This window comes from Grammomys surdaster, unplaced genomic scaffold (assembly GCF_004785775.1).
Source record: "Grammomys surdaster isolate TR1022 unplaced genomic scaffold, NIH_TR_1.0 126185, whole genome shotgun sequence".
In the NCBI taxonomy this organism is placed as follows: Eukaryota; Metazoa; Chordata; class Mammalia; order Rodentia; family Muridae; genus Grammomys; species Grammomys surdaster.
The window spans coordinates 5,384,887-5,409,786 of record NW_021620991.1 but is presented as its reverse complement, the minus strand read 5'-3'; the positions used below and the strand labels follow the sequence as shown (position 1 = coordinate 5,409,786).

Below are 24,900 nucleotides of genomic sequence, written 5' to 3'. Positions count from 1 at the left end.
GGCACCCGGCAGTGCTTTAAAGTCTGACCTTCTGAAGTCTTGGTCATTTATTTCCTCTCCCTACGCCTTTGATCTGCCACTGCCATGCAATTGTCCAACAAGCTACTGCCAGTGAGAAAGGACAACCGAATGCCTGTAGTACAGTAAATAGCCCTGTGCTGGCTGTTAAATCTTCCGTGCGCAGCTTAGGACAGAGCACACCAGACCAAACGGTTCTGGGGGGCGGGGGGGTGGGTTTATTCAGGACAAAGGTGGGGGGAGAGAAATAGAAGAAGATGAAGGAAGAGAGAGAGAGGAGAGAAGAAGAGGCGGGCCATGACCACGTGGAGAGATGGGGGGAGGGAAGGGGGAGGGGCGAGGGGGACAGAGAGACGCTAGAGGAAAGAGATCAACAGATCAAGAGAGAGGAGGGGGCAAGCAGCCCCTTTTATAGTGGACCGGCCTACCTGGCTGTTGCCAGGTAACTGTGGGGAGGAGCACACCTGGCTGTTGCCAGGTAATTGTGGAGGTGGAGTTTAGACAGAATGCTAACACTGACGGCAGGCTACTGTGAGCAGGGTCTGCAACAGAGCCTGAAGAGCCGTGGAGACAGAGGGCATGTGGCAGGGCAAGGCTTATGGAAAAGATTCCCGTTACAGCCACAGTTTGAGGTGGAAATGCTGGCCCAGGACACTGTGTGGATCCCTCCAGAAAGTTTGCAACAGCAGCTGCCTGAGAGAACGTCGTTCCACTTTGGAGTCTTGCCTGACTGACTGGGTCTAGCAGACAGCTGTTTGATTCTATCTTTATCTCTCCAGCCGCTTTCGTGTAAAACGAAGAGGTTGTCCGGAGCCCTCTCCGAGCTAAGAGATTAGATTCACACAGAAGAGTTAAGAGTGTCCGATTTCTCACAGTTCTTAAAGATTTATTTATTTATTTTATTGATGAGTACACTGTCGCTGTCTTCAGACACACCAGAATAGGGCATCCAATCTCATTACGGATGGTTGTGAGCCACCATGTGGTTGCTGGGATTTGAACTCAGGACCTCTGGAAGAGCAGTCAGTGCTCTTAACCGCTGAGCCATCTCTCCAGCCCAGAAGGCACATTCAGTGATTCGTTTTTTTTTTTTTTTTTGGTTTTTCGAGACAGTGTTTCTCTGTGTAGCCCTGGCTGTCCTGGAACTCACTCTGGCTGGCCTCGAACTCAGAAATCCGCCTGCCTCTGCCTCCCAAGTGCTGGGATTAAAGGCGTGCGCCACCACCGCCCTTCTCACAGTTCTTATAAAACTTGGGAGAGGGCTTTTGGTTTAGCTGCTGAGTCATGGAACTAGAGATATTTGGTTTATGTAGCTGAGGCACATCAGTGCATTGCTGGTGAAGTCACGAATCATTTTACAATTCCCTTGATGTTTGTTAAATTTAATCCCAAAGATTTTCCTTTTTTATCAATGGAAACTTGTTGCATGTACTAACACCTTGGACTCAATAACCCTTCAGTTTTTCCCAGTGCCTTGGGAAGGGGTCAAGAGCTGCCTGGAGCAAAATGCTGTGGGTTAAGCAGCTTCTTCCTCTAGCTGACTAGAAAATAATAACCAGTCAAGAACACATTTCAATCTCTTTATGAACGACAACACAGAAAACCTAGAAAGGGCATTAACTCCCAGACATACAACCCAAGAGAAACGTGAATACACCAGAAAGAGCTGTGTTCACCACAGGAGCTGAAAGCTGATTTTTGTAGTGTTTGAGCCAAGATCTGCTCCGTTGGTAGCTCACGCTTGTCTCAATCTGGTGGCTACTTTTTTCCTCCTCCTCCTCCTCCTCCTCCTCCTCCTCCTCCTCCTTCTTTTTTAGTATTACATTTTGTGGTTGGGGATGGAGATCAGAGGGTAGCTTGATCTCATATGACTGCTGGTGGCTTTGCCCCTGAGCCATCTCATGGGTTCTAAGACAGGGCTTTGTTTGTCCTGTTTTAAAATATTGTTTGTTTGGTTTTGGTTGAGACAGGGTAGCTCTTTGTAACTTGTCTGTCCAGGAGCTAGGTCTGTAGATTAAAGGGCTGCAATAGCGCTACCATCACGTTCTGTCTCTCTCTCTCTCTCTCTCTCTCTCTGTCTCTCTCTCTCTGTCTCTCTGTCTCTCTCTGTCTCTCTCTAGTCGTTTTGTCCTATCTGACTTAGAATTCACTATGTAGACCAGGCAGGCCTTGAACTCAGACATCTGCCTGCCTCTGCCTCCCCACAGTTGTGGTTAAACACCAGCTTTATTTTATTTTCTTGATCAAAAGGATAAAATGGCTCCACACACCCCTTCTGTGCGTTTGCCACGTCACTGTGGAATATTACTAGTCTAGACCTCTGAGAAATGCCTTGGGACTGCATAAAACCCCAAATTCTAATCACGAGTGAGTGTGGGTCTCAAGACCCAGGTAGGTTTCACCTAGTCCACTGGCAGGGGGGGGAAGAGGTATTAAATCTTTCAAGAAAGGAAAGTTAACAGGGATAAAGAATGAATCCACACTGAGCTAGCACACCGGAGAAACGAGGAAAGTTCTAGAGTAGGGTGGAGCGGCTGGGTGGGTGTAGCACAAAGGTACAGCCTTCACTTAGCAGGGGTTGGAGAGTAGGTTCGGTACCCACCACACAATAACAGATGATTAGGTAATATTAAGGGAAAGCTCATTTTCCCTCGGCTACCTCGGCCTGAGACGCGCTACAGCAAGGACAAAAGAACGGGGTCACCTTGGCAGACGGCATCAGAGAGCCAGGACAAGACATCGCGTCAGGGGCGCTCAGCGCGCAGGCGCAGTATCCCATGTGCTCCCCCCCGCCCCCCCAGCAATTCCACGCGGGAGTGAAGCCCCCGGCCGCCCATTAACGTTTCAACACCGCCGGGGGCTCCAGCACCTCCCGGTGGGGGGAGGCCCACGGGAGGGCCGAGGCGCGAAGGTCATCAACAAGGTCGAGGGCCGGACGTGCGGCGCCGCAGCCACTCCGAGTGCGTGTGGGACTCGGAGTACGTGCCGCGGGCTCAAACCCTCATGCCGCCGCGCAGCCCCGCCCCGCATCCGGGCTCCGTGGACCCTCGGCGGGCCCCCAGGTTCCCAGCGGGAGGCTCGCCCGGCATTCAGGCTATGCCTCAGGCAGGCGAGGCCCAGCCAGGAAGGACAACCCCCACCCCCGTGCCCTCGCCCCTTCTCTGGCCAGGCCAAGCGGCCGCCTTGGTCACGCTCTTCTATGGGATTGACGGCAAGCTTAGCCAATGGAGAGGCGGCGGGGAGGGAGGGCGGGCCCTAAAAGCGAGAATTGGGCGGGGCCTAGCGAGCAGGATAGGAAGTCAGAGTGGGAGGCGCTTAGTGCTGCCCCGGTACAGCGTCGTGCTCACGTCTATCCTTAACGCTCTCTTCGGTGACTACAGAACCCTTTCCTTCCTTCGCGGCGATCCAACTCCCAGGTATGGTCCGTGTCTCCATCGGGGACTCCTCGCCTACGATCTCCGCTTGTGGGCCCGGTGGGCACGTGCACCCCCTAGTCTGGGCGCGAGCCGCTACCCGGGGAGCACTCGGGTCATCCTCGTGGAAGGACACAGCCTCTTGGAGGTTGAATGAGCAGGCCCACCAGTGGTCAGGGTTGCAGTGTAAAACCGGGTTCCCAAGCGGACAACAGGCCACGGAAGATCGCGAACGTGGAGAGTAGAAAGTACTTCTTTCTATGTACCTTAGTGGAAAGTTTTGGAGGGAGAGAGCAGCTTAACCTTTCCGCCCCCGACCCCCATGCTCATTGAATGCATTCTCAAAATGGAAGGACCAGAAATAAGGATGCCCAAGAGGCAGAGCGCCACACCCTAGTAGATCCTGCTAGGGCTGTTGCTCCTGGACCGCAATCGAGCGTCACTGGGCGGGAGTGGTCCAGCCCATCTCTACTCTGGAATATTCCTGACCAGTGAGTGTCAGTTAGGTACTTATAGTAGAGGAAATTGCAGCAGTCCCGTTGGATAATTGGGAAGCCCTCAAGAGACCTCAACCTAGTTAAGCAAGAGCTGCGGGTTTCCTGGGTTGCTACTAGCCGGCCATGAACTGACTTCAGATGTCTTTTAGAAAACTTCCTGTTCGTTCTGGCCTATGTATGCTATGTGGTCCCTCGCCTGACTTGCTTTCGGAGTAGGCCAGAGCCAGTCTGTGGTGATAAGCCTGATTGATAGGTCCACTTTCCTGCCTTTGGTCCAGCGTTCAATCTAGATAAAAGACCGAGTGGGTGAGATTTTCTATGGTTTAAAGACGTTTGCTGCCTAGCCTAAAGATCTACGCTAGATACAAACGGTGGGAGTAGGGGCCAACTCCTACAAGTTGTAAGGTCTCTGCAGTGCGCAGCGGCACGTGGGTGCTCCCCCCTCCCCCATAAAGGAGCCAGCAGGCATGGTGATGCACACGTGAAAATCTAGCACTAGGGATACCGAGACTGGAGCATCACTGAGTTCGGGTCAGCCTGCCATTCATAGAATGCGCCAGTATGAGAAGACAAAGAACAAAGAGTATGGGATTTAAACCCAACCTGCTCTACACAAAGTGTCTGAAACTTACACAGTAAATCATTGAGGTTTTGGAAATGGAGATAAGCGATGGGCTGAGGAATATGAAGTAGGTTTTGTAACACAGTAGGTAAGAAGTAGATATTCTTGGTTAGTGTAGAAAGATCCTTTGTCTTAGAGAACACAAGACCACAGAAGTAGCTCCTTTTGAAAAAAGAAACATGTCTTTGCTTCTTCAATGCTTACCAGAAAAGATATGAGTAACCTAGCTAAATAATAGCTTCTGAGTGCTATTTTGTGTCTGACCCAAATTAGTTCTAGAATCTGTTTGGTAGATTTCTTTCTTGGAAAGCCTGCTGGGGAAGAAGTAAGGAGGGGCTTGCTGTTGCCCAGTTTCCTCTTCTCAGGATGTTTTCTAATTAAACATCTACTTTGGACACCTTTTAAAAGTGAGACAAAGTGCCCCTTTGAAATGTACTAACCAGAAGTCATAGCTCTTGCCTAAATATGGCGACGATTGAACCCAGGACCGCCCACGTGCTAGGCAAGCTAGCCACCATGTGCCACCGGGCCAGAGATTGGAAGTACTGATGGCCACAGGCCAAGGAGTTCGGGGTTCTGGCTTCCTATCACACAATTTCTTGCTAGTTATCAAATCTGCGACAACTGAGTGTTCTGTTCTTGTCATGGTTGCAATTTGATGAATTAGGGTTCCATTTTACCCCCACAATTGCGCTGCTTTGAGATGCCACATTTCCCTCCAATCTGCAGGTCTGTTTAACCTCTGACCTTCCTTCACTGTTACTTCCCACTTTCTTCTCTGCGGAACCAGAGCATTGTTCTACTCAGTTTTAATTTACTTATTATAAGTATTTTCTTATTTGCCCACAGAACACTTAGCTTCAGACACTGTCTTTTGGAGTGGTTTTTTTTTTTCATTGTACTGTGGACCTCATGCTTGGCGGGAAGTACAAGCCATTAACCTGTAAAGAACAGTCCTCCCCAAATCCTCAATGACAAGTGACTTTCCTGTATGTTAACACATAGCCCACTTGTCTGTCTAGTCCAGGATCTTTTAGAGGTGAGCTTGGAATGAATGAACCTTCTGTGTTACCATTTATGGGTGATAAATGAACTGTCTTTCCTCTACAGAGGTTCACCATGTCCATCCTCAAGATCCATGCCAGAGAGATCTTTGATTCCCGTGGGAATCCCACTGTTGAGGTGGATCTGTACACCGGAAAAGGTACACGCACCCACGTTGTTTCCTGGTTTCTTCTACAGCAGTTTATTAAGAATGTGGTCAGGGTGCCAATGGGGAGTCCCATCTACCCTGGGCCCTCTGTCTCAGCCTTCCACCCACTGAGATTACAGGCTTCTGCCACCAGGCCTGGCTCAGCTTCTTGGTATTTAAGACAGGATGTGGGTTGGGTAGGTCATTGGGACAGGGAAGTAAGGGAGGGCAAGTCCTAAATTCAAATCACAGCATTGTAAAAAACTTTTTACATTAAGAAATTAGCTGGGTGTGGCAGCTAATGCCTTTAATCTCAGCACTTGGGCCTGCTGCAGGAGGGAGGCTAGCCTGGGCTACATAGCAAGGCCCTGTTTGCTCTACTCAAAAAAAAAAAACCACACACCCAACCCTCCAAACCCCACCTGTGCAGATTTCAGCATTTGTATTCAGAGGTGCATGCAGTGGGTGCAGTAGGAAAGAGACCTGAGGATGGTGTGGCAGATGTGGCAGTGGACTCTCAGGAGGAGAGTCTCAGGAGCTCAGGAGGAGCTGCCGTCTGAGCTGAGTCATCCTGTGACTCAGAATTCAAGCACCATAGCCCAGCCCTACCTACCCATTGTCCCACCCCCCAGGAAATGAAGGATCCTCAGGTCATCAGCAAAAGCCTGCTTGTGTCCCACCTTTGTCTTTGCTAGGGCTTCTCAGCTGTGTCCTGGCAATGTTTCCTGGTGAATACCAAGAATGCTAAGTGGCATCAGGTGTCAGCCAGGGATGGCTCCACCTGCTGGTGACATCATACATGACATAAGATGTCTTAGCAAGGGATGGCTCCACCTGCTGGTGCAGCTTTAAACTTAAATTGACATTTAAACAAAGTCAAACAAGATGGGAGGGCACCTAACTGTAGCTCATTAAAATCTTAATGCTTTTACCTGCCAATTAAAAACAGTATTTCCAATAATTAGTTTATTTTGCCGTTAGACCTCCTGTGTATGTAGGCCACACTGGGCTCATCCTCACTTTTGGGTGCCGAGATCAGAGTTGTGGGCCACAGCATTGGCCTAAGTATCTCTGAGCACCTGCGGAGAGTGATTCAGTTGGAGAAATGCCTGCTATGCAGACGAGAGGCTTGGGGGCCTGTCCCCAGCACCCAGGCCTAGCAGTAGCTCCAGACAGACAAAGTGTCAGCCAGTGCTGCCAAATGGGTAAGCTCCGGCTCAATGAAGCTCTGAGGAATAAAAACAGTACTGTAGGGAGCATGGTATCACCCTGGCTTCCTCTCAGCGGCTTAGATGGAAATGTGATTTTATCCGCAGTCTAAATGTTCCTGAGGGTTGAACTCTGACCTCTGCGAATCTGCCCATGGATTTTTGCCTCACCTAGGCCAGAGCCACGTGGGTGTGTAGGAAGCCTGGGCGGGATGCAGGCAAGGCTGCCTTGCTGGTCCCTCGAGCAGTCGTGGCCACGTTGTTAGCACTTTCTCTTTAGTGGGTCTGTGTTGTGCACTCTGTATAAAGAGTGGTGTGGAAGACTGCCAGGCGGGCGAGTGAGGAAGCCATAGTGCTTCTGAGTGTGGATTCACTAACTGGGGACTTGGACGAGAGCTATTGGTCTGATTGACTGTTTGGTCGTTTAATTTGCTTGATTTTTTTTTTTTTAAGACAAGTCTTGCTTTGGTCCCAGTTGGCCTCAGACTCAGAGCCTGCTGCCTCAGCCTCCTGTGGATTGGCACAGGCATGTTCCATGCCCAGTGCTGAATTCTGCACCTCTATTCTCTCTCTCCAGGTCTCTTCCGAGCTGCGGTGCCGAGCGGTGCATCCACTGGCATCTACGAGGCCCTAGAACTCCGAGACAATGATAAGACCCGATTCATGGGAAAGGGTAAGGAAGGATAGGAGCTCTGTTCACACAGCAGCCCCTCTTGCCCTTCCCCGTGCATTCACCCATCGCACTGCTCAGCACTGACCTCACAGGAAAGCCAGCAGGGTAGCTTAACCAACACCCGCCTTCCTAACCCTGGAAAGCTGGCACAGAAGTGATAGAAGACTTGCTGATGTTGCAGACACTCCAAGAAGAAGGGTCTGAATGCCATCAGTGGGGACATATAGGCACTTCTGTTGGCTTTTTCTGGTGCTCAGTTGACAGGGCCAGCCTGGGCAAACCAACTCCCAGATCCTTTAGCATTGGTGTGGCTCTCACCTTTATTGTGTACATGGAGTGCTTCCCTAGGTGCTGGGACAGCACACAGTTAGGCACTGTCCTTTCCCCTGATACAGTATTAGCCCTGCAAGCTGTCAGGAAGAAAGACAGTTACTGTAACCGATGGTGGAGAGGGCAGCGATTGGGGAACCTCCAAAGAGAGGGAAGCTCATGTCGGAAGGGGTCTCGGGCTAAGGTGCCAGCCAGCATTAGGAGAAGCCTGACGTCTGAAACGCTCCTCTTTCCTCGCTTTCTTTCCTCTGTGTCCTCTGAAGCCTGTTCTCTCCTGAGTCTCTTTTTCCTTCTCTATTCACCTCTAACGGACAGGCGTCTCCAGACCTGTTAAGTATATTAATGAGTTCCTGGCACCAGCCTTGTGCACTCAGGTAACACGCCAAGCAAGCGAGCATCCTAGTGTGCAGCTGGTCTTCCCAGTGCATGGTCTTGAACTAACACCCCTCGTAGCACTCTGGGCTGATGGCTCTTGGTGTGGCGCTAACCCCCGGGGTGCTAGGGAAGAGCACTCAGATTGGGGAAGAGAGCCCCGTTCCGGGGAAGTGAGGGGTAGGGGTAATGAGATCCTGTGGAGGCTGTTGGGGCTTGGGCTTCTGGGCCCGCGACTCCAGTGCTCCAGCGAGGCTGCCAAGCCTGTGTACTGTAATCAATCGTGTAAGTAATTTCGTGATTGTTCCCTCTAGGTGTCTCCCAGGCTGTTGAGCATATCAATAACACTATTGCACCTGCTCTGGTTAGCAAGGTAGGACCCGTCCCCCGGAACTACTGTGTACCCGTGCCACCAGAGCAAAGGGCAGGCCTCTCCTGTTCACAGAACAGCTTATTTATTCTTAGAGCTTTAGAAGCTGACAGGATTCCCTCCTGCATGAGTCTAACCTGCCTGCTGCCAGTGTGTGTCTTTGCTTCTGAAAGCACCTGAAACTGGAAACTGGACCAGACTGGGGCGGGGTGGGGAATGGGAGTGCTTGACATGTTTCCTTGTGCTCTCTTGACCTTTGGGGTCGTGGTCCAGATTTCCACGATAGCAGCTTTGAACGTCATGTGAGACATTGTCCATGGCTGATTGGACTCTGGAATGTGTTGCTCTGCTGGAGTTGGCTCTGCTAGAGTAGGGTGGGACTGGGGATAATGCCCAGCTGATAAGAATGTGTAGATGCTTACCACAGGCTGCAGTTCTAGTATTAGGAGATAGGGGAGCTCCACCCCAGCCCCCATCTTGTTTGGTATATGCATACTGTGTGCAAAGCCCTGAATCCAAAGCTTTTTCCACCTTAAAAAAAATCCTCATTTGAGAGTGGAAGAACAGCTTGGGAGAGCAGCACTTGCTGCCTTTCCAGAGGATCTGAGTTGAGGTTGGTCCTAGCACCAATGTCGGGTGACTCACCCACCCCAGGCATAAGGCAGACGGTACTAAGTCAGCTGTGAGGAAAGTGGGCGCGTAGCTTTAACCAGAATAGTGGACCTTTGTGGTCCTTTCCAAGTTGCTTCTCAGAGGGAAGCATTGGCCATCTGTCCTTCCTGTTTGCTGACGTCTAGTTCCTCTAGTTCCTCCCTCGTGACTTCACAAAGTCACCCTGTCCCGCCCAGTCATTTTTGGCTAGCCTGTGGAATCCTGTGACTGGCTCTGCTTGTCTGGTCTCTAGACAATTGCTCATTACAATTTTCTGCGCCCTCTGCTCCAGTCTCCTGGGCATCTCCTTGGACACCTTATTCGTTGTCCCTTCATCCCCAGGCCTTCCTCGTATACTCTGGGGAACTTGCTGCTTGGCAAATGTTTGCCTTTCTTCAGCGATCGATGCCTTGTCAAACAAAACAGCAAGATGGCAGAACACTCACACACAGCATCGTGGGGATGTAGATTCTTTTACATAGTGTCTTATGAATATAAAGTGACAGAACGGATACTTGTGTGTATGCTTATGGGTTGTGTGTGTGTGTGTGTGTGTGTGTGTGTGTGTGTGATGGCTGCCAGGAAAGGGCATCAGATCGTCTGCATTAGCAGCAAATGTTCTTAGCAGCTGAGCCGTCTCCAGCACCCACACATGCTGTTTGGTTGAGACAGTCAGTTTATTGCTTCATACATTCCCCAAATAGCCACGTTTATCAAGTGTTGGCTAGGTGATCCTGGACAGCCTGTGTCTGCATACATTGTCACCAAACAATGGTGTTCTGTCGTTTGTCTTGGTCAAGAGCAGCAGCATTAGAGGTAGCCTCTGCAGGCCCTGCTTGCTTGAATGAACAATAAGCTTTATTTTTATCCAAGAACACCCTTGTTTGTGGTGACACGTTATAGTGTATTGCCACACATCTGCCTTGTGTGTGTGACCTTGACAGCCTAGGTAGATTAGTCTCTTGTGGACCCAGGGAAACGCCCGAAGCATTAATTAGGATGAATCAAAGGTGGTTTTGTTTGCTCTTGCTCTATCCCTTCTGTCTGGAGCCAGGGATTAAGCCAGTCTTTTGGAAGCACTGAGAAGCTCCACTGTGAGCTCTACTTCCAGCCCCTTGGCTTCGAACAGACTTTGTGAACATAATTGCCTAGGGTCCCAGGGTTCTGAGGTGCTGCCTCAGGAGAGTGAGGGTCAGGTGATAGCCTTAGCCCTCACTTCCTGTCTCTCTGCAGAAAGTGAACGTTGTGGAGCAGGAGAAGATTGACCAGCTGATGATCGAGATGGACGGCACTGAGAATAAATGTGAGCTGCGCATGCGTGTGGAGCCTGTGAACACAGCAGCTTGCGGAATGCCTCTGCCAGGAGTGGGGCGGGTTTCCAGGAGGGCGGGGGCCATTTTAGCAGGCCAGCGGGAAAGAGGCATCTGCTCACCATTTTCATTTTATTCTAGCTAAATTTGGTGCAAATGCCATCCTGGGAGTGTCCCTGGCTGTCTGCAAAGCTGGTGCCGTGGAAAAGGGGGTGCCCCTTTACCGTCACATTGCTGACTTGGCCGGCAACCCTGAAGTCATCCTGCCAGTCCCAGTGAGTGGGTTCTTGGAACTTGTTAAGGCTGTCTTGTTTCATTTGGCTGCAGAAAAATAGCCCAAGAAAAAGCAACTGGGGAGAGGGTCTGGTTTATCACAGTTCCTGAGGACAGTCCATCATGTTAGGAAAGTCAAGGCAGCAGGGGATCCTTGCATTTTACAGTCAAAAACCAGAAATGAAGCTGGGTGGTGTACCTTTAACCTCAGCATTTGGGAGGTAGAGGCAGGTGAACAGCTCAATTTGAGGCCAGCCGGGTCTACAGAGTAGAGTGTGGCCTGGGGGTTGGAGGATAGTGAATGCAGGCATGCAGCTATTCACCTCACTTCCACTCTAACAGAGTCTAGAACCCAGGGACTGGTGCTACCCATAATGGGTTGGTTTTATTTATCAGTCAAGATAATTAAGACATTGTCCTCACACATGCCAAGAGCCAAATAGTCCCTCTATAAACTTTCCATGTGCTCCTGGGTTGTGTTGGGTTGACAGTTAAGACTGAACATTGCAGCTGGGCAGTGGTGGCTCACGCCTTTAATCCCAGCACTTGGGAAGCAGAGGCAGGAGGATTTCTGAGTTCGAGGCTAGCCTAGTCTACAGAGTGAGTTCCAGGATAGCCAGGGCTACACAGAGAAACCCTGTCTCGGAAACCCCCCCCCCCCCCAAAAAAAAAAGACCATTGCAGATTTGGAGTGTCACAAGGACCCTGTTCCTTATTCTTGTGGTTTTTTGACTCTCAGCACAGTGAGTAAGAGAAGGCTAGTTTTCCGATTAGTCCTGGTGAGGATTTCGAGACCACTCTGACACATCCAGGGCCAGGTTCATAGGGACCGTTGGTAGCTAGTTGTTGAATTCAGGGGCGTCATACCTGATGGTGGGCATTCCCTGGCTTCCCTGGGCTAGTATCATAGCTCTCCTCTGCTTCTCCCAGGCTTTCAATGTGATCAATGGCGGTTCTCATGCTGGCAACAAGCTGGCCATGCAAGAGTTCATGATCCTGCCTGTGGGGGCATCCTCTTTCCGGGAAGCCATGCGCATTGGAGCAGAGGTTTACCACAACCTGAAGAATGTCATCAAGGAGAAGTACGGGAAGGATGCCACCAATGTGGGTGATGAGGGTGGATTCGCCCCTAACATCCTGGAGAATAAAGAAGGTAACACTGGGGACTGTGTTGCATTGTCTGCTCAGACCTGCTGCTTTGGGAACAGAAGCAAGCGCTTTGGAGGGTTTTTTGGTTTTTGGGTAGCTTGACACAGGTCCTAGATCCTCTAGAGCTGGAGTTAAAGGTGTTAATAAGCCACCATATGCATGTTGGTAATTGAACCTGGATTCTCTGGAGGAGCATCCAGTGCTCTTAACCACTGAGGGCGGCATCTCTCCATCCAAGATAATCATTTGATTCCATTTTAATTTTGTGTATGTGGGTGTGCCTAGCCTTAGCATCTCCATCAAGGCCTTAGGGATTGACTGGTTGACCTTTATCAGTGATCTTACAGGCCCTGTGACCTTTATAAAGAATACACCTTCTAGCTGGTGTGGTCTTTGGCAGGTAGCAGGAGGCATGTGTTTACTCTCAGCTTGACTTGAGGTGGTCCTTGCTTAAGGTTTCCCTTTTGGGTCCCCACCTCTGTTCTATTTAAAGCCAGTCCTCAGGAAAGCTCATCTCTGCTGGCCACTATAGTGTATCTTAGCAGCACAGCTGCCCTGGCACTAAATTTGGTGGGACCATTGACCACAAGAAGGGCTGTGTTAGACTTGATACGGCTTTGGCACTCAGTGGGCCCAGTGTCCCTGACTGGCTTTGACCCACAGTAGGAATGAGAGCCCCCAGCCAGGACAGAGTCCACTCTGTACTTTAAGACAGTCTTGGCAGCTGGTACAGCGAAGCCTGACTTGTGTTGCCGACCTTTTGCCTCATCTCTTTCCAGCCCTGGAGCTGCTCAAGACTGCAATTGCAAAGGCCGGCTACACTGACCAGGTTGTCATTGGCATGGATGTAGCTGCCTCCGAGTTCTATAGGTCTGGCAAGTATGACCTGGACTTCAAGTCTCCAGATGACCCCAGCAGGTACATCACACCCGACCAGCTGGCGGACCTGTACAAGTCCTTCATCAAGGACTACCCAGGTGAGTACTCTAAGGCAGGCTGGCTCCATACCAGTTCTTCCTATAGAGAGAGGCAGGTCAGGGTTAGGCCAAGACCCCAGCACACTCCTCATTTCCTGCCTGCCCCTTTCTTTTTCAGTGACAGAGTCTTTATTAAACAGTAGCTCCTGCTGACATTGAATAAGAGTTCATGTTTTTACTTTAATGCTAGGCTGGATACTGTAGTACAAACCCTTATTCAGAGCAGATAAGCAAATCTCTGAGTTGGATCCATATAACAAGTACCAAGCAAGTTAGTGCTATATAGTGTCAAATAAAACTAAAAGTAGCAAGTTTTAGTTGGGTGAGGTATAGTACATATATTATGTCATCGTGCAGATGTTGAAGAAGGAAAATTGCAAGATCAAGGTGACCTTGTGCTGTCCCATGAGTTCATGGCAAACCTCTATGCTACAAAGACCCTGTCCCAAAACAGAATTAAGACATTTTTTTTAATCCCAGTAAAGAGACTGAGACGGGAAGTTAAACCTTAAACCTTTCTGTGCATCATAATGACAGACTATCAGTTTTTAAAGAGAGAGCAAACCCCTAGATTCATAGAGAAAGGGGGAGAGGTGAGGTCAGACTCAAGCTGACGGCGGGTCTCCTTTTCTCAGTGGTGTCCATTGAAGACCCCTTTGACCAGGACGACTGGGATGCTTGGCAGAAGTTCACAGCTAGTGCAGGCATCCAGGTGGTGGGCGATGACCTCACAGTGACCAACCCTAAGCGGATTGCCAAGGCTGCGGGCGAGAAATCCTGCAACTGCCTCCTGCTCAAAGTGAACCAGATCGGCTCAGTGACCGAGTCTCTGCAGGCGTGAGTAGCCTGGGGAGGGGCCTCTGGGACTGAATTCCTGCTGTCTGGGATGGTAGCACCCAGAGGGATGCAGCAACAAGTCTTAGCTGCCTGATCTGGTTCCTTAGCTTTACCACATAGGCACTGAAAGTTTGTCTCCTTGGGGAGCTTGGAGTCAGAGTGCCCATGAGTGGATGAGAAGCTTTCAGTGGAGGGCAGGACACTGGGGCTGTAGCTCAGGCATGGAGACCATTCAACACAAAGGTCAGGCAGGGTGTATCACATGATCTGACTTCTGCCCTTTCTTTAGGTGTAAGCTGGCCCAGTCCAATGGCTGGGGCGTCATGGTGTCCCACCGATCTGGGGAGACTGAGGACACTTTCATCGCCGACCTGGTGGTGGGACTCTGCACTGGGCAGGTAAGAGGTGCCCGCCTGGGTGCAGTTTTGGGGGTTTGCTCTTCACACTGTGGCTGAAGGCTAGGCCTTTGTTCGTGTTCCCGGTTGCTTCTGCAATGACAGCTTTTCCTTTGTCCCTCCAGATCAAGACTGGTGCCCCTTGCCGATCTGAGCGCCTGGCCAAGTACAATCAGATCCTTAGGTAAAGACACTTTCCGGTGGTAGCGGTAAGGCATGGGTGGGCATGTGCTGTTGGCATCCCAAGCCAGTGTGTGGCCTGTACTGTGCTGCCATCTGGTGGAAGGCAGAACATGTCACCTTTGAGAGTCCAGCCACACTTAGAGCTGGGTGACAGTAGCATGTACCCACATCCCTGTGTAGCTCAACCTGTCTGAGGACCATCTCCCAGTCTGCTTTCAAAGTCATAGCAATTTCCCTACTTCCACCAACCACATACTAGAATGAATAGACGCAGCCTCTTACACAAAGAACTAATCTTGCTTTCTTTCTCTTTTCTGTTTTCCAAGAATTGAGGAAGAGCTGGGCAGCAAAGCCAAGTTTGCTGGCAGGTCCTTCAGGAACCCCCTGGCCAAGTAAAGCATGGACTGGAGATCCCGGAGCCAGCAGCTGCTTAGCTCCTCTGTCCCTGATGTCATCCAGGCGGCTCAAAGCCGGCCCAGTGCTTGCCCCTTTCATGTCACTGCTTCCTTAGACGTCCACACCTGACCACCAGGAACCCTGCTGGAGACCCCAGCCTTGTAATCATGTGATTGGTCTGAATCATTGTTTTTGTCACCTGACTTTCCAGCTAGCGTCCGGAGCCCTCGGACCTCCAGTGTAATCTCTAGGGTGCCTACCATCAAGACCCCCCCAGTGGTTTACATGCAAAAATAAAAGCCGCAGAAGCCCATGAGTGTCTGGCATCTCATTTGTGAGGTCCTGGAGGTAGAGGAGCCTGGAGGCTTCTGTAAGGACTGCTGGGACAGAGAGGTGGTGAGCCAGCTTCAGACATAACCAATACAGAGTTTACCTGCAAATGGTCTGAGGTTGGAAGGACTGACTCCTAGTAGATGTCCAGCCAGTGTGGGAGATGTATGCTCACATGGAGACCCAGTTGTGAGAAGGGAGTGTCTTGTTTAATGGTAGGTATACAACCAGAATGATTGATCACACTTTTAGTCCCAGAAGAGTCCCAGAGTGAGTTCTAAGACCACCAGAGCTGTTGCAAAAAAAGAAAACCAAGTTGCCTCAAAAGTACTCAGGCACACAGAGCTACATACATAGTACAGACATAAACCTAAAAACGGCCCTGAATGCAGTGTGTTGCAGGGACCATTGTATTTAAAAGAAGTGGGGGGGGGGCGGCAAGGGAGCTCAAATGCCTCAGGATCTGGTAGAAAAAACTGCCTTCTCAAGGGTGGCTAGATGGGTTAATTGTTGTCTTATCAGAGTTCCCTCTTGGGGACATCCGGGTTCACTGAGTCCAGTCTATGGAGCAGAACCACTTTGGGGTGATCCTAGCGACTGGTTTCTGTGATTGTGCACCATGTCAGAAGTGAGTAGCAACATGCACACAGCTGAAGGCTACCCTTACCCACCCTCAGGCATTCCAGGAGATTTCTTCCTGATGACTGGGGAAGTTGTGTAATGGGTGGAATACATGCCTACTACTACACATAAACCCTGGTCAGGAATCTAAAAGGTAGCATTACTAAGAAATGATTTTAGCTGCCACAGCAACATAGGTTCACAGTAATTGGTTAGTGTTTGTGTAATCAGGGAGCCTACACTAGCAGTCAACAAGCCTTCACATCTTCCCAAGCACTTTGCAAATAACGAACAGATTCATCTACCTATCCCGCACACAGCCAGAAATAGCCCTTGCAACATTTAAAACCTACTAGATTCCAAAGCTGGATGCTGTAGCTCATGCCTGTGATCTCAACACTTGGGAGGCTGAGACAGGAGAATTGCTTTTAAGTTTGAGGCTGACTTGGAATACATAGCAATATGTATATTCTCTGAAATTCAGAAGAAAACTCGGTCATATTTTTGGGGTAATCACTACCTCAGACTGGCTTGAAACGAAGCTCACCTTGAACTCTGATCTGCCCATTTTTACCATTTTAAATTATGTGTACGTTTCTGTCTACTGATACATTCATGTAAGTTCAGTGGCCCACCGACTTGGAAGAGGGTGTCAGATCCTCTGGAGCTGTAGTTTCAGGTGGCTGTAATCTGACTTGCATGTGGCTATCCACATGCTCTAAGAGCAAAGGCGCCAGTGAGCATCCCCCAGCTTCAGATTTGGAGTTCTTCCTGACTTAATACAGACACTTCTTGGTTGCCAGGTAATATCACTCTAGAGTGATATTTATGAGTGTTTTATTGGCATGGATGTATGTGTGCCACTTGTGTGCCCATGGAGGTCAGAACAGGGGATTTGATCATCTGGAACTGGGATACAAAGCCACCATGTGGGTGCTGGGAACAGAACCCAGGTCCTCTCTCCAGCCCTCATTTGTCATTGGAGGGCAAGCACACATAAGTTTCCTTTCCGTCGAGCCTGGCTGTGAGCAAGGCGGCTGACTGGAAACTGCTCCATTAGCGCTGTTAGCTTCTCTGCTTGCTGCGTTGTGATCTGTTTTTGTCACAAAGCAAGTATTTAATGTCTGTGGTTTTAGCACGGATTCCTGGGCCTCTGTCCTTAGAACAAAATTGTCTCAAGCAGTGGTTCTCCAACTTGGCCACGTGAGAGTCTCCTGGGGGGGATTCATTGTTCAGGGTTCATTCCAGAATCCCCTCCCTGGAGTCCAAGGCTTCAGTCTTTGTTACAAAGTCCACCAGCTGAGTACAGCCAAGCTTAAAAACCACTAGCACAAAGCGAATGGGTCCCAGGGTTGGCGGTGACTAGACAGGGCTAGAACGAGCTTTCAAGGATAAGTTGGAAGCAGCCAGGCCTCCATGAAAGCCCCCTGGTAATGAATCCAGCTGAGGCAGGAAGTGGCAGCTGAGCCCGCAGATCTGAGCCACATGCTGAAGAGCTGTACAGGGAGCCTGTGCCTTGGCGGTAGATTCCGAGCTGTAGATGCAGTCAGTTCAGCTCTCTTGAGCAGCAGGGATCCCAACGCCTGCCCCTACTTCCTCTGGAGCCTCATTGCAGCAGTAGCTAAGGGCACAGAGCAGAGACGTGTGGCCCTGATTCTGAATTGCTACTGAAGTAAAGCTAACAGCTCCCACCCCACCCATCCCGAATGTGCAGTGTCTCATCGGCGTAGGCTGCCGTTCAGAATAAGACAGGCTGAACAATCAGATACTGTATCCCATGTAAGATGATGAATGAAACCTTAGAGGTCTTTTAAACTGCAGACCAACTCAGTAGGTCTCAGTACTTCCCCTGTGTACCATGAATATTTATCCTACTACTGCCCAATGGTGTGTGCCTTAGTGTTTGTGGGCTTGCCTGTGTGTGTCTGTGTGCCTGTGTGTATATGTACATGTGTACATTTGTGTTTGTGTATGCACGTGTGTGTATTCCAGTGTATAGGCATGCATATGTGTATGTGTGCCTGTGTGTGTGGGCATTCGAGTGTGTATGTGTGCATGTTTGTGTGTGTGTACATGCATGTGTGAGAGCATTCCTGAGTGTGTCTATGTGCACTGTGTGAATGCACACGTGTGTGCGTGTATGGGTGTGTGCCTTTGTGTATGCGTGTATGTGCACCGTATACATGCACACCTGTGTATGTGTATTATGTACCTGTGTATGCTTCTCTCTGTGTGTGTGCATGTGTGTATGTGCACTGCGTGCATGCACACGTATGTGTGTGTATGTGTACCTGTGTGTGCTTCTGTGTGTGTGTGTGTATGTGTACTGTGTGCATGCACATGTGTGTGTGAGTGTGTGTATGTGTACCTGTGTGTGTCTTTGTGTGTGTGTGTGTGTGTGTGTGTGCACAAGCGTGTGCATAGTTAGTAGTCTTTCGCATTGATTCTTGCAGATTTGAGGAGGACTCTAGAGATTTGCGCCAGGGTCTCCTACCTGTAATGGACATTACACACTGCTGTGCTTCAGGCTCAGGCCTGTCTGTGGACTTTCAAAAGTGATACTGGGTGTGTAAATCAGCAGAGTGCTGGGCTTGTTTGAGGACTCTTCACCCTCTTCTGTTTTCTGCACAGACATGATGGTACCATGGGACATTCCTTACTCCTCTAGCCAAGATGGTTTTGTTGAGCCTGGTATCTGTGTGCATATCAGTAGTCTCCATCTTCACGAAAGGTTCTGGTTTCTCCTCCGGTACCTAGAGGCATTTTCCTGAGACCCACTGCAGGGACGTAGCAGAAACGGGGGAGAATTCTCTTCCAGCCCTGCACTAACAGGATGTGCGTGCCTTTCCCCTAGACTTTCAGTTTTCATTGTTTTGGTTTTGTTTTGGAGCTCATTAAGTCATCCAGGCTGGCTTTAAACTCCCTCAATCCTCCTGCCTCAGCCTCCAAAGAGGGCTGGATCCCAAATGTGGGTCCTGCTCTTCGCCACCTTTTTCTTTTTTTTTTTCCTTTAATTTTATGATGTTTAAAATTTTTTTATGTGTACTTTCTATGTGTACTGGGTGTCTGCATACATATGTGTGTGGTCTGCTTGGTGCCCTCAGAAGCCAGAAGAAGGCATGGTTGTCCTCTCCCTGATGTGGGTGCTGAGAACCAAACCTGAATCCTCTGGAAAAGAAGCAAATGCTGTTTTATCTTATTTTATTGTATTTAGTTTTTTGAGACAGGACTTCTCTGTGTGGCCCTGCTGTCCTGGTATTCACTCTATAGACCAGGCTGGCCTTGAAATCACAGAGATATGCCTGCCTCTGCCTCCTAGTCACTGGGATTAAAGGCATGTGCCACCACTGCCTGGCCCAGCAAGTGCTCTTCACTGCTGAGCTAGCCTTCTGGCCCTAACCTCACCGCCGTTCCTCAGGAGCGCCCCCTGCCTGCTGGAGTTGGAAGCTCTGTCCTATCATTGTGTGAATCAGCTGTACTAAGGTACGATTTGGGTTCAGTAGCAAGTGTTCATATCTGAACTGCAATTTGACATGTTTTAACAAATACACCAGGCAGGATATATGGCTCAGCGATTAGGAGCACTTACTGTGCTTGCAGAGGACTCAGGTTTGATTCCTAGTATCCAAATGGTCAATCCCAATCACCTGTAATTCTAGTTCCAAGAAATCTGACACCCTCTTCTGGGCCCCCTTGGTGCGTGGACATAGATGCAGGCAAAATACACATATACATAGGATAAAAATAAAAATTTAAGGGCTGGAGAGATGGCTCAGAGGTTAAGAGCACTGGCTGCTCTTCCAGAGGTCCTGAGTTCGATTCCCAGCAACCACATGGTGGCCCATAACCGCCTATAAGAAGATCGGGTGCCCTTCTCTGGTGTGCAGGCATACACACAGGCAGAACACTGTATACATAATAAATAAATAAATAAATGAATAAATGAATCTTTAAAAAATTTTAAATAAACCAATAGACTTGAGCAAGCAGCATTACAGAGATGATGGGCCATTCCCAGAACCCTCAGAAGAATCCTCCCATTCCCTAACTCAACCCAGGGAGCCTGTCTTGCTTTACTTTCTTCTTTGACATTCCTAGGTGTGTACACCAGGGCCCTCAGGTCAGAAGAGGGCCTCTGGAGCTGGAGTTACAGGTGGTTACTGGCCACCCAGTGTAGATACTGGAACTGTCCTCTGGAAGAATGGTGCTGTTAACTATTGAGTAATCTCTCTAGCTCTTTCATTTTGCTTTGTAAGATGATAATAAAAAATATAGTGTAAGCCGGGCGGTGGTGGCGCACGCCTTTAATCCCAGCACTCGGGAGGCAGAGGCAGGCGGATTTCTGAGTTCGAGGCCAGCCTGGTCTACAGAGTGAGTTCCAGGACAGCCCGGGCTATACAGAGAAACCCTGTCTCGAAAAACCAAAAAAAAAAAATATATATATAGTGTAAAATGATAATATAATATTATTATGTAATACAATGTAAAATAATAATAATTTATTACTGCTACTATTATTATTAATTGCCTGGAGTTTTTGGTTTGGAAAATGAGAAACACTGGTTCTATGTACCCAGGCACCAGCAATTAGCCACTTACTCCGGCAACTTTATCCAATCTTCCTGGTTGCCTTGCTTAGGTACCTGCCCAGACTCTAAGGGTATGTGTGTTTGTATGTGTGCCTTTTTTTTTTTTTCTCCCTCAGGAACTTGAAACTGAAGCCAAGGCCTTGTGTTTGCTAGGCAAATGCTCTACCACTGAACTAAACCTCCAAACCCTAGCCTTTAAAAAAATATTACGGTTAATTATTTAATTGTGCGTGGGGGTGTTCATGTGCCACGGCACAAGATGATGTGTTGGAATTGGTTCTCTCCTTCCACCATGTGGGTCCCCAGGATCAGACTCAGATCATCGGGCTTGGCAGCAAGCCCCCTTACCTGCAGAGCCCTCTCTGCAGCCCTCTCTCCAGGCCTCTCTAAGGCTTTTGAGCCTGGAAGCCTGGTCCACAGTCCCCTGCAGATGGAGAGCTTCCCAGTTCTTTGCTATTCTGTTAGGCTCTCTACTGCCAAGAACTTGTGGGTTCCAGTGCTCCTGGGTTTCTTCCTCTACTGACAATTGATGCCTGGCACCCAAGGTTGAGAGCAGCCCCTGACACATCCTCCTGTTCTTGTAGGCCCTGACTGTGGGGCAAGCACTACCTTTCTCAGATTCTCCTTATTGGCCCTCCAGGAGGCCAACCTGGCATTCAGGCTGCAGAATGGAAAGGTTTGGTAATCAGGGCTGTCCATGGGGGCCAGAAATGATAGCAGACTCATTTGCATATGTGACCTAAGACAGTAATTAAACCTAGGCGCCCCAGGGGTGAGAAGCAAGCACATTAATTCAGTAGCAATTAAAAACCCTCTAATGTCACCACGCACAGCCACCACTTGTGAGACTGCCGCTGACTGATGACAGTCACCTTCCGGGTTCCCTCATTTGGCCACCAGACAGCTGTACTTTCTTAGGAAGAGCATGCTCAGGCCTCAGGGACGGTAGCTCTGCTGGAGCCTCATCCCTTCTCCAGGCTCTGACCCTGTTGAAAACCCATTACTTGAAAAACAAGGTCTTAATGCTTTTCCTTAATGGTGGCAAAGCAGATAACAGTTGCCATATTTTCATCATCAAATATATGGTAAAGCAGGCTTTAGTGAGCAGATCCAAAATGTTAACCATGGACACCAAGACCCTGCAGGCACTGCTCAGGCTTGACTGTAGCTCCAACTGTTCTGCTGTGTTTCAGCGGTGTTAACCCCTCATGGAGTCTGAGTGTGCCTGCCAGTTATTCTTGCCTGTGTTCCTAAATCGAGGATGCTGCCCTCTGCTGCTTTGAGAAACCCTTTCAACATTAGTGGGCAAAGTACCATCTACCCCAAAGCACATAGACACTTAGCCTCAGTGAGCAAGCTCCTCTGACAGGAGAGATAGACACCTAGCTTCACCTGAAATGCCATGCACCTGTCTTGTTTATTCTTTGTACAAAGCCCTGGAACTGTGCCTGCCCTGCACAGTGCAGCGGTTCCTGGATAAGAAGGGCATCTGGGGCCCAGCAGGTGTCCTAATGAGTAAATAAATGAACCTCCAGTCCATTCCAGGTGGCTTTATGTGCCTGCAGAGGTCAGAAGAGGGCATCAGAGCCCCTGGAACTGGAGCTGCAGACGGTGGTACACCATCATGTAGAAGAACTGGAGCCAGGCCCTCTACAAGAACAGCCAGTGCTCTGAACCTCAGAGCTTCCTTTTCTGCCCCTTATTTTTATTTTTTTTTAAGATGGGGTCTTGCTATGAAACCCAAGCTAGCCCAAACTCATAATCTTCCTGCCTCCTTGTCCCAAGTACTGAGACTGTGGTGGGGCCACCATAAGAGCGGTGAACTCATTTGCCTGGTTTTTATCTCTGAGCTGTATCAGTTCTTTATAGGCCTGGACACCATCAGATATTTAATCTGAAGATGTTTCCTCCCGCTCTGTAAGTTGTCCTTTTACTTTTTGACAGGCTTTTGACATGCAGACTGGTTAATTTTGATAAAGTCTAGTTAATTTTTTCTATAGTGATTTTTGTATCAAATGTAAGACAGTACTGTTTAAGCCGGGCAGTGGTGGCTCACGCCTTTAATCCCAGCACTTGGGAGGCAGAGGCAGGAGGAGTTCTGAGTTTGAGGCCAGCCTGGTCTACAGAGTGAGTTCCAGGACAGCCAGGGCTGCACAGAGAAACCCTGTCTCGAAAAACAAAACAAACAAACAAACAAAAAACAAAACAAAAAGATAGTACTGCCTAATTCAAGGTCTTGAAGGTCCATATATGTATGTGTGTACATATTTATGTGTGTGCATATGTTTGTATGTATACATATATGCATGTGTGTGCATGTGTTTGTATGTGTTACGTATGTCATATGTGTGTTTGTATGTATACATATATGTATGTGTATATGCATGTGTTTGTATGTGTGCATATATATATATACATATGCGTGTATGTGTGTATGCGTTTGTATACATATATCTGTGTGTACATGTGTTTGTGTATGTATATGTATGTGTGTGAGCATGTGTTTGTATGTGAGTGTTATGTATGTCATATGTGTGTTTGTATATATACATATATATGTGTGTGTGTGTATATGTTTCTGTATGTATGTATGTATGTATGTAAGTATGTATGTATGTATGTATGTATGTAAGTATGTATGTATGTATGTATGTATGTATAGACATACATGAATGTATGGGAGGAGAGAATGAGCCCCTGGAGCAGTCACACGGTCTTCCCTGAGTTCAAAGCCTCAGTCATCTACTAATACAGAACCAAGACTCCCTCTCAAATTCTTGAGGGCTGGAAAGCCAATCCAAGGGATCCCAACTCCTCCAGAGCTTCTACTGATGCAGTCTGGGATCTCTCCTGTTCTCTTTCCAGGCTGACCAGAGGAGCGGTCCGGTCAGGTTTCTCCAATCGGGGCTCCATTTAGCCACTAGGGGGAGTGGTGGAGCCATCCCGAACACAGGGCCTGGGTGATTGGGGCCTGTTGGCTAGCCTGCCCTGGAGCACTTCCTAACACTGCTCTGTAGCCCCAGCAGTTGGCACAGATACGCCTTTCCTGGGATTGGACAGAGTCTATCTATCCTTGGCTCGCTGTAGCTCAAAGCCGGGGTGAAGTCAACCCACAGCTTGGAACGAAGCTCAGCGAGATGAATAGAGCCGTCTTTGGATAAAGGAAAATTCCTGGACAGCATGTCCCTGTCAACACCTAGCCTCTCCAGGGTTAGCACAGATGTGATACAAGGCACGGCACCAGAGGACAAAAGGTGACACTTCTTCCTTGGCTCACTTTGACTCCTCGGTCAGCTATCGTTCCTCACCAGCCGTCATTTTTGCTCTCTCCCTTTCAAGAGTGAGGGAAGGCAAGGCAGTTTCAGGAGGAGGGATCTGTGGATCCAGCTGCTCTGCCACCGAACTCTGCCAGCCCCTGAAGAAGCCAAACAGTGCAGGTGCTAAGCCAACCCTCCATCCTCCCTCTAGTACATCTGTGTCTGGAGATGCCAGCCATGCGCCAGGACCATGTCACGTGCTCCCGGAAACAGGAATACCAGGGGTGGGCAGGCCTTTCCTGGTACTGGCCTGGCTCTCAGGAGCTGAGCAGCACAGAAGCAGCCACAAGTCCACCCGCCTGCTTTAACCAGACCAGTGGGCTCCATGCCAAGGTACTCATCTGGAGGGCCTCTGTCAGACCCAAACACAGTCAGAGAATGTCTCACACCTGCAGTCTAAACCTGTACTACCTCATTGCAGAGGCATTCAGAGAGGGTCAGTCATGCCCTTGGAGGTCAGGCTTCTGGATACCTGGCATGGGGAGGTCCAGTCCAAGGTGGGCTCCCTCTTCTTCCTCGTTCTCCTCTTCTTCCTTTTATTTTTTTTCACAGACGATGTAAGAAAACACCCCTGAGCTGACAGAAAGAAAATTGCTCAAGATACAAAATTTAGGAGTATTTCCTTTTCCTGTCCATGGCTCCAGACTCCTTTGAGATGGCAGATGGACGCTTCTGTTACACTTGTGTCTAATTTTCTCCTTCCTGGAAGGATGAGGAACCCAGCAGGACAGCTGGAAATAGCACAGAAGGAGCGGGGGACCACGGCCTGGCCTGTGTTTTCTACCTCACTGAAGCTGCTTTGATTCAAAAGAGAAAATGTCTGCCGGCAGCACCCTCTCATTTATCTGCTCCCCGAAATTAAGTACCCATGCTAGGCAAGCACTCTTTCGCTGGGGAGCACCCCGCCACAACCAGGGCCTGGGTTCTAAACACGGCACATCTTTATGGGGGCAGAAAACAGCTGAGAGTGGAGTGCTGATGGCTTAGAAGCTTCCAGGAATATTGGGTAGTGTCCCTGATGTATGAAGGCCATAGGCTAATGGCAGCAGTGTCATTAAGAGGGTGTAGACTTGTGGTCTACATGGATCACGGGTTTTACATGCAAGCATGAATGCTCGCTCAAAGAGGCTTAGACCCAGGGACTAGGATGTAACTTGGTTGGAGAGTGTTTTCCCAG

At 49.3% G+C, this 24,900-nt stretch overlaps 1 protein-coding gene across 1 annotated transcript; it reads left to right on the top strand.

The window, feature by feature from the left end:
• Positions 1 to 3,292: 3,292 nt before the first annotated feature.
• Eno1 (enolase 1) lies at positions 3,293 to 15,179 on the top strand. The gene is made up of 12 exons (XM_028757944.1): positions 3,293 to 3,434; positions 5,661 to 5,754; positions 7,528 to 7,623; positions 8,640 to 8,698; positions 10,580 to 10,649; positions 10,798 to 10,931; positions 11,860 to 12,082; positions 12,858 to 13,055; positions 13,691 to 13,892; positions 14,182 to 14,290; positions 14,413 to 14,471; positions 14,797 to 15,179. Exons 2-12 carry the CDS (start codon positions 5,670 to 5,672, stop codon positions 14,864 to 14,866), a joined length of 1,305 nt encoding a protein of 434 aa, XP_028613777.1. The 5' UTR covers positions 3,293 to 3,434; positions 5,661 to 5,669; the 3' UTR covers positions 14,867 to 15,179.
• The last annotated feature ends 9,721 nt before the right edge of the window (positions 15,180 to 24,900 follow it).

Bases quoted from the DNA above. Each gene is read 5' to 3' on its own strand.
- Eno1 (XM_028757944.1), top strand. From the start codon at position 5,670: ATGTCCATCCTCAAGATCCATGCCAGAGAGATCTTTGATTCCCGTGGG. The intron at 10,650-10,797 runs GTGAGCTGCGCA...ATTTTATTCTAG, and splicing joins GGACGGCACTGAGAATAAAT to CTAAATTTGGTGCAAATGCC. The intron at 14,291-14,412 runs GTAAGAGGTGCC...TTGTCCCTCCAG, and splicing joins TGGGACTCTGCACTGGGCAG to ATCAAGACTGGTGCCCCTTG.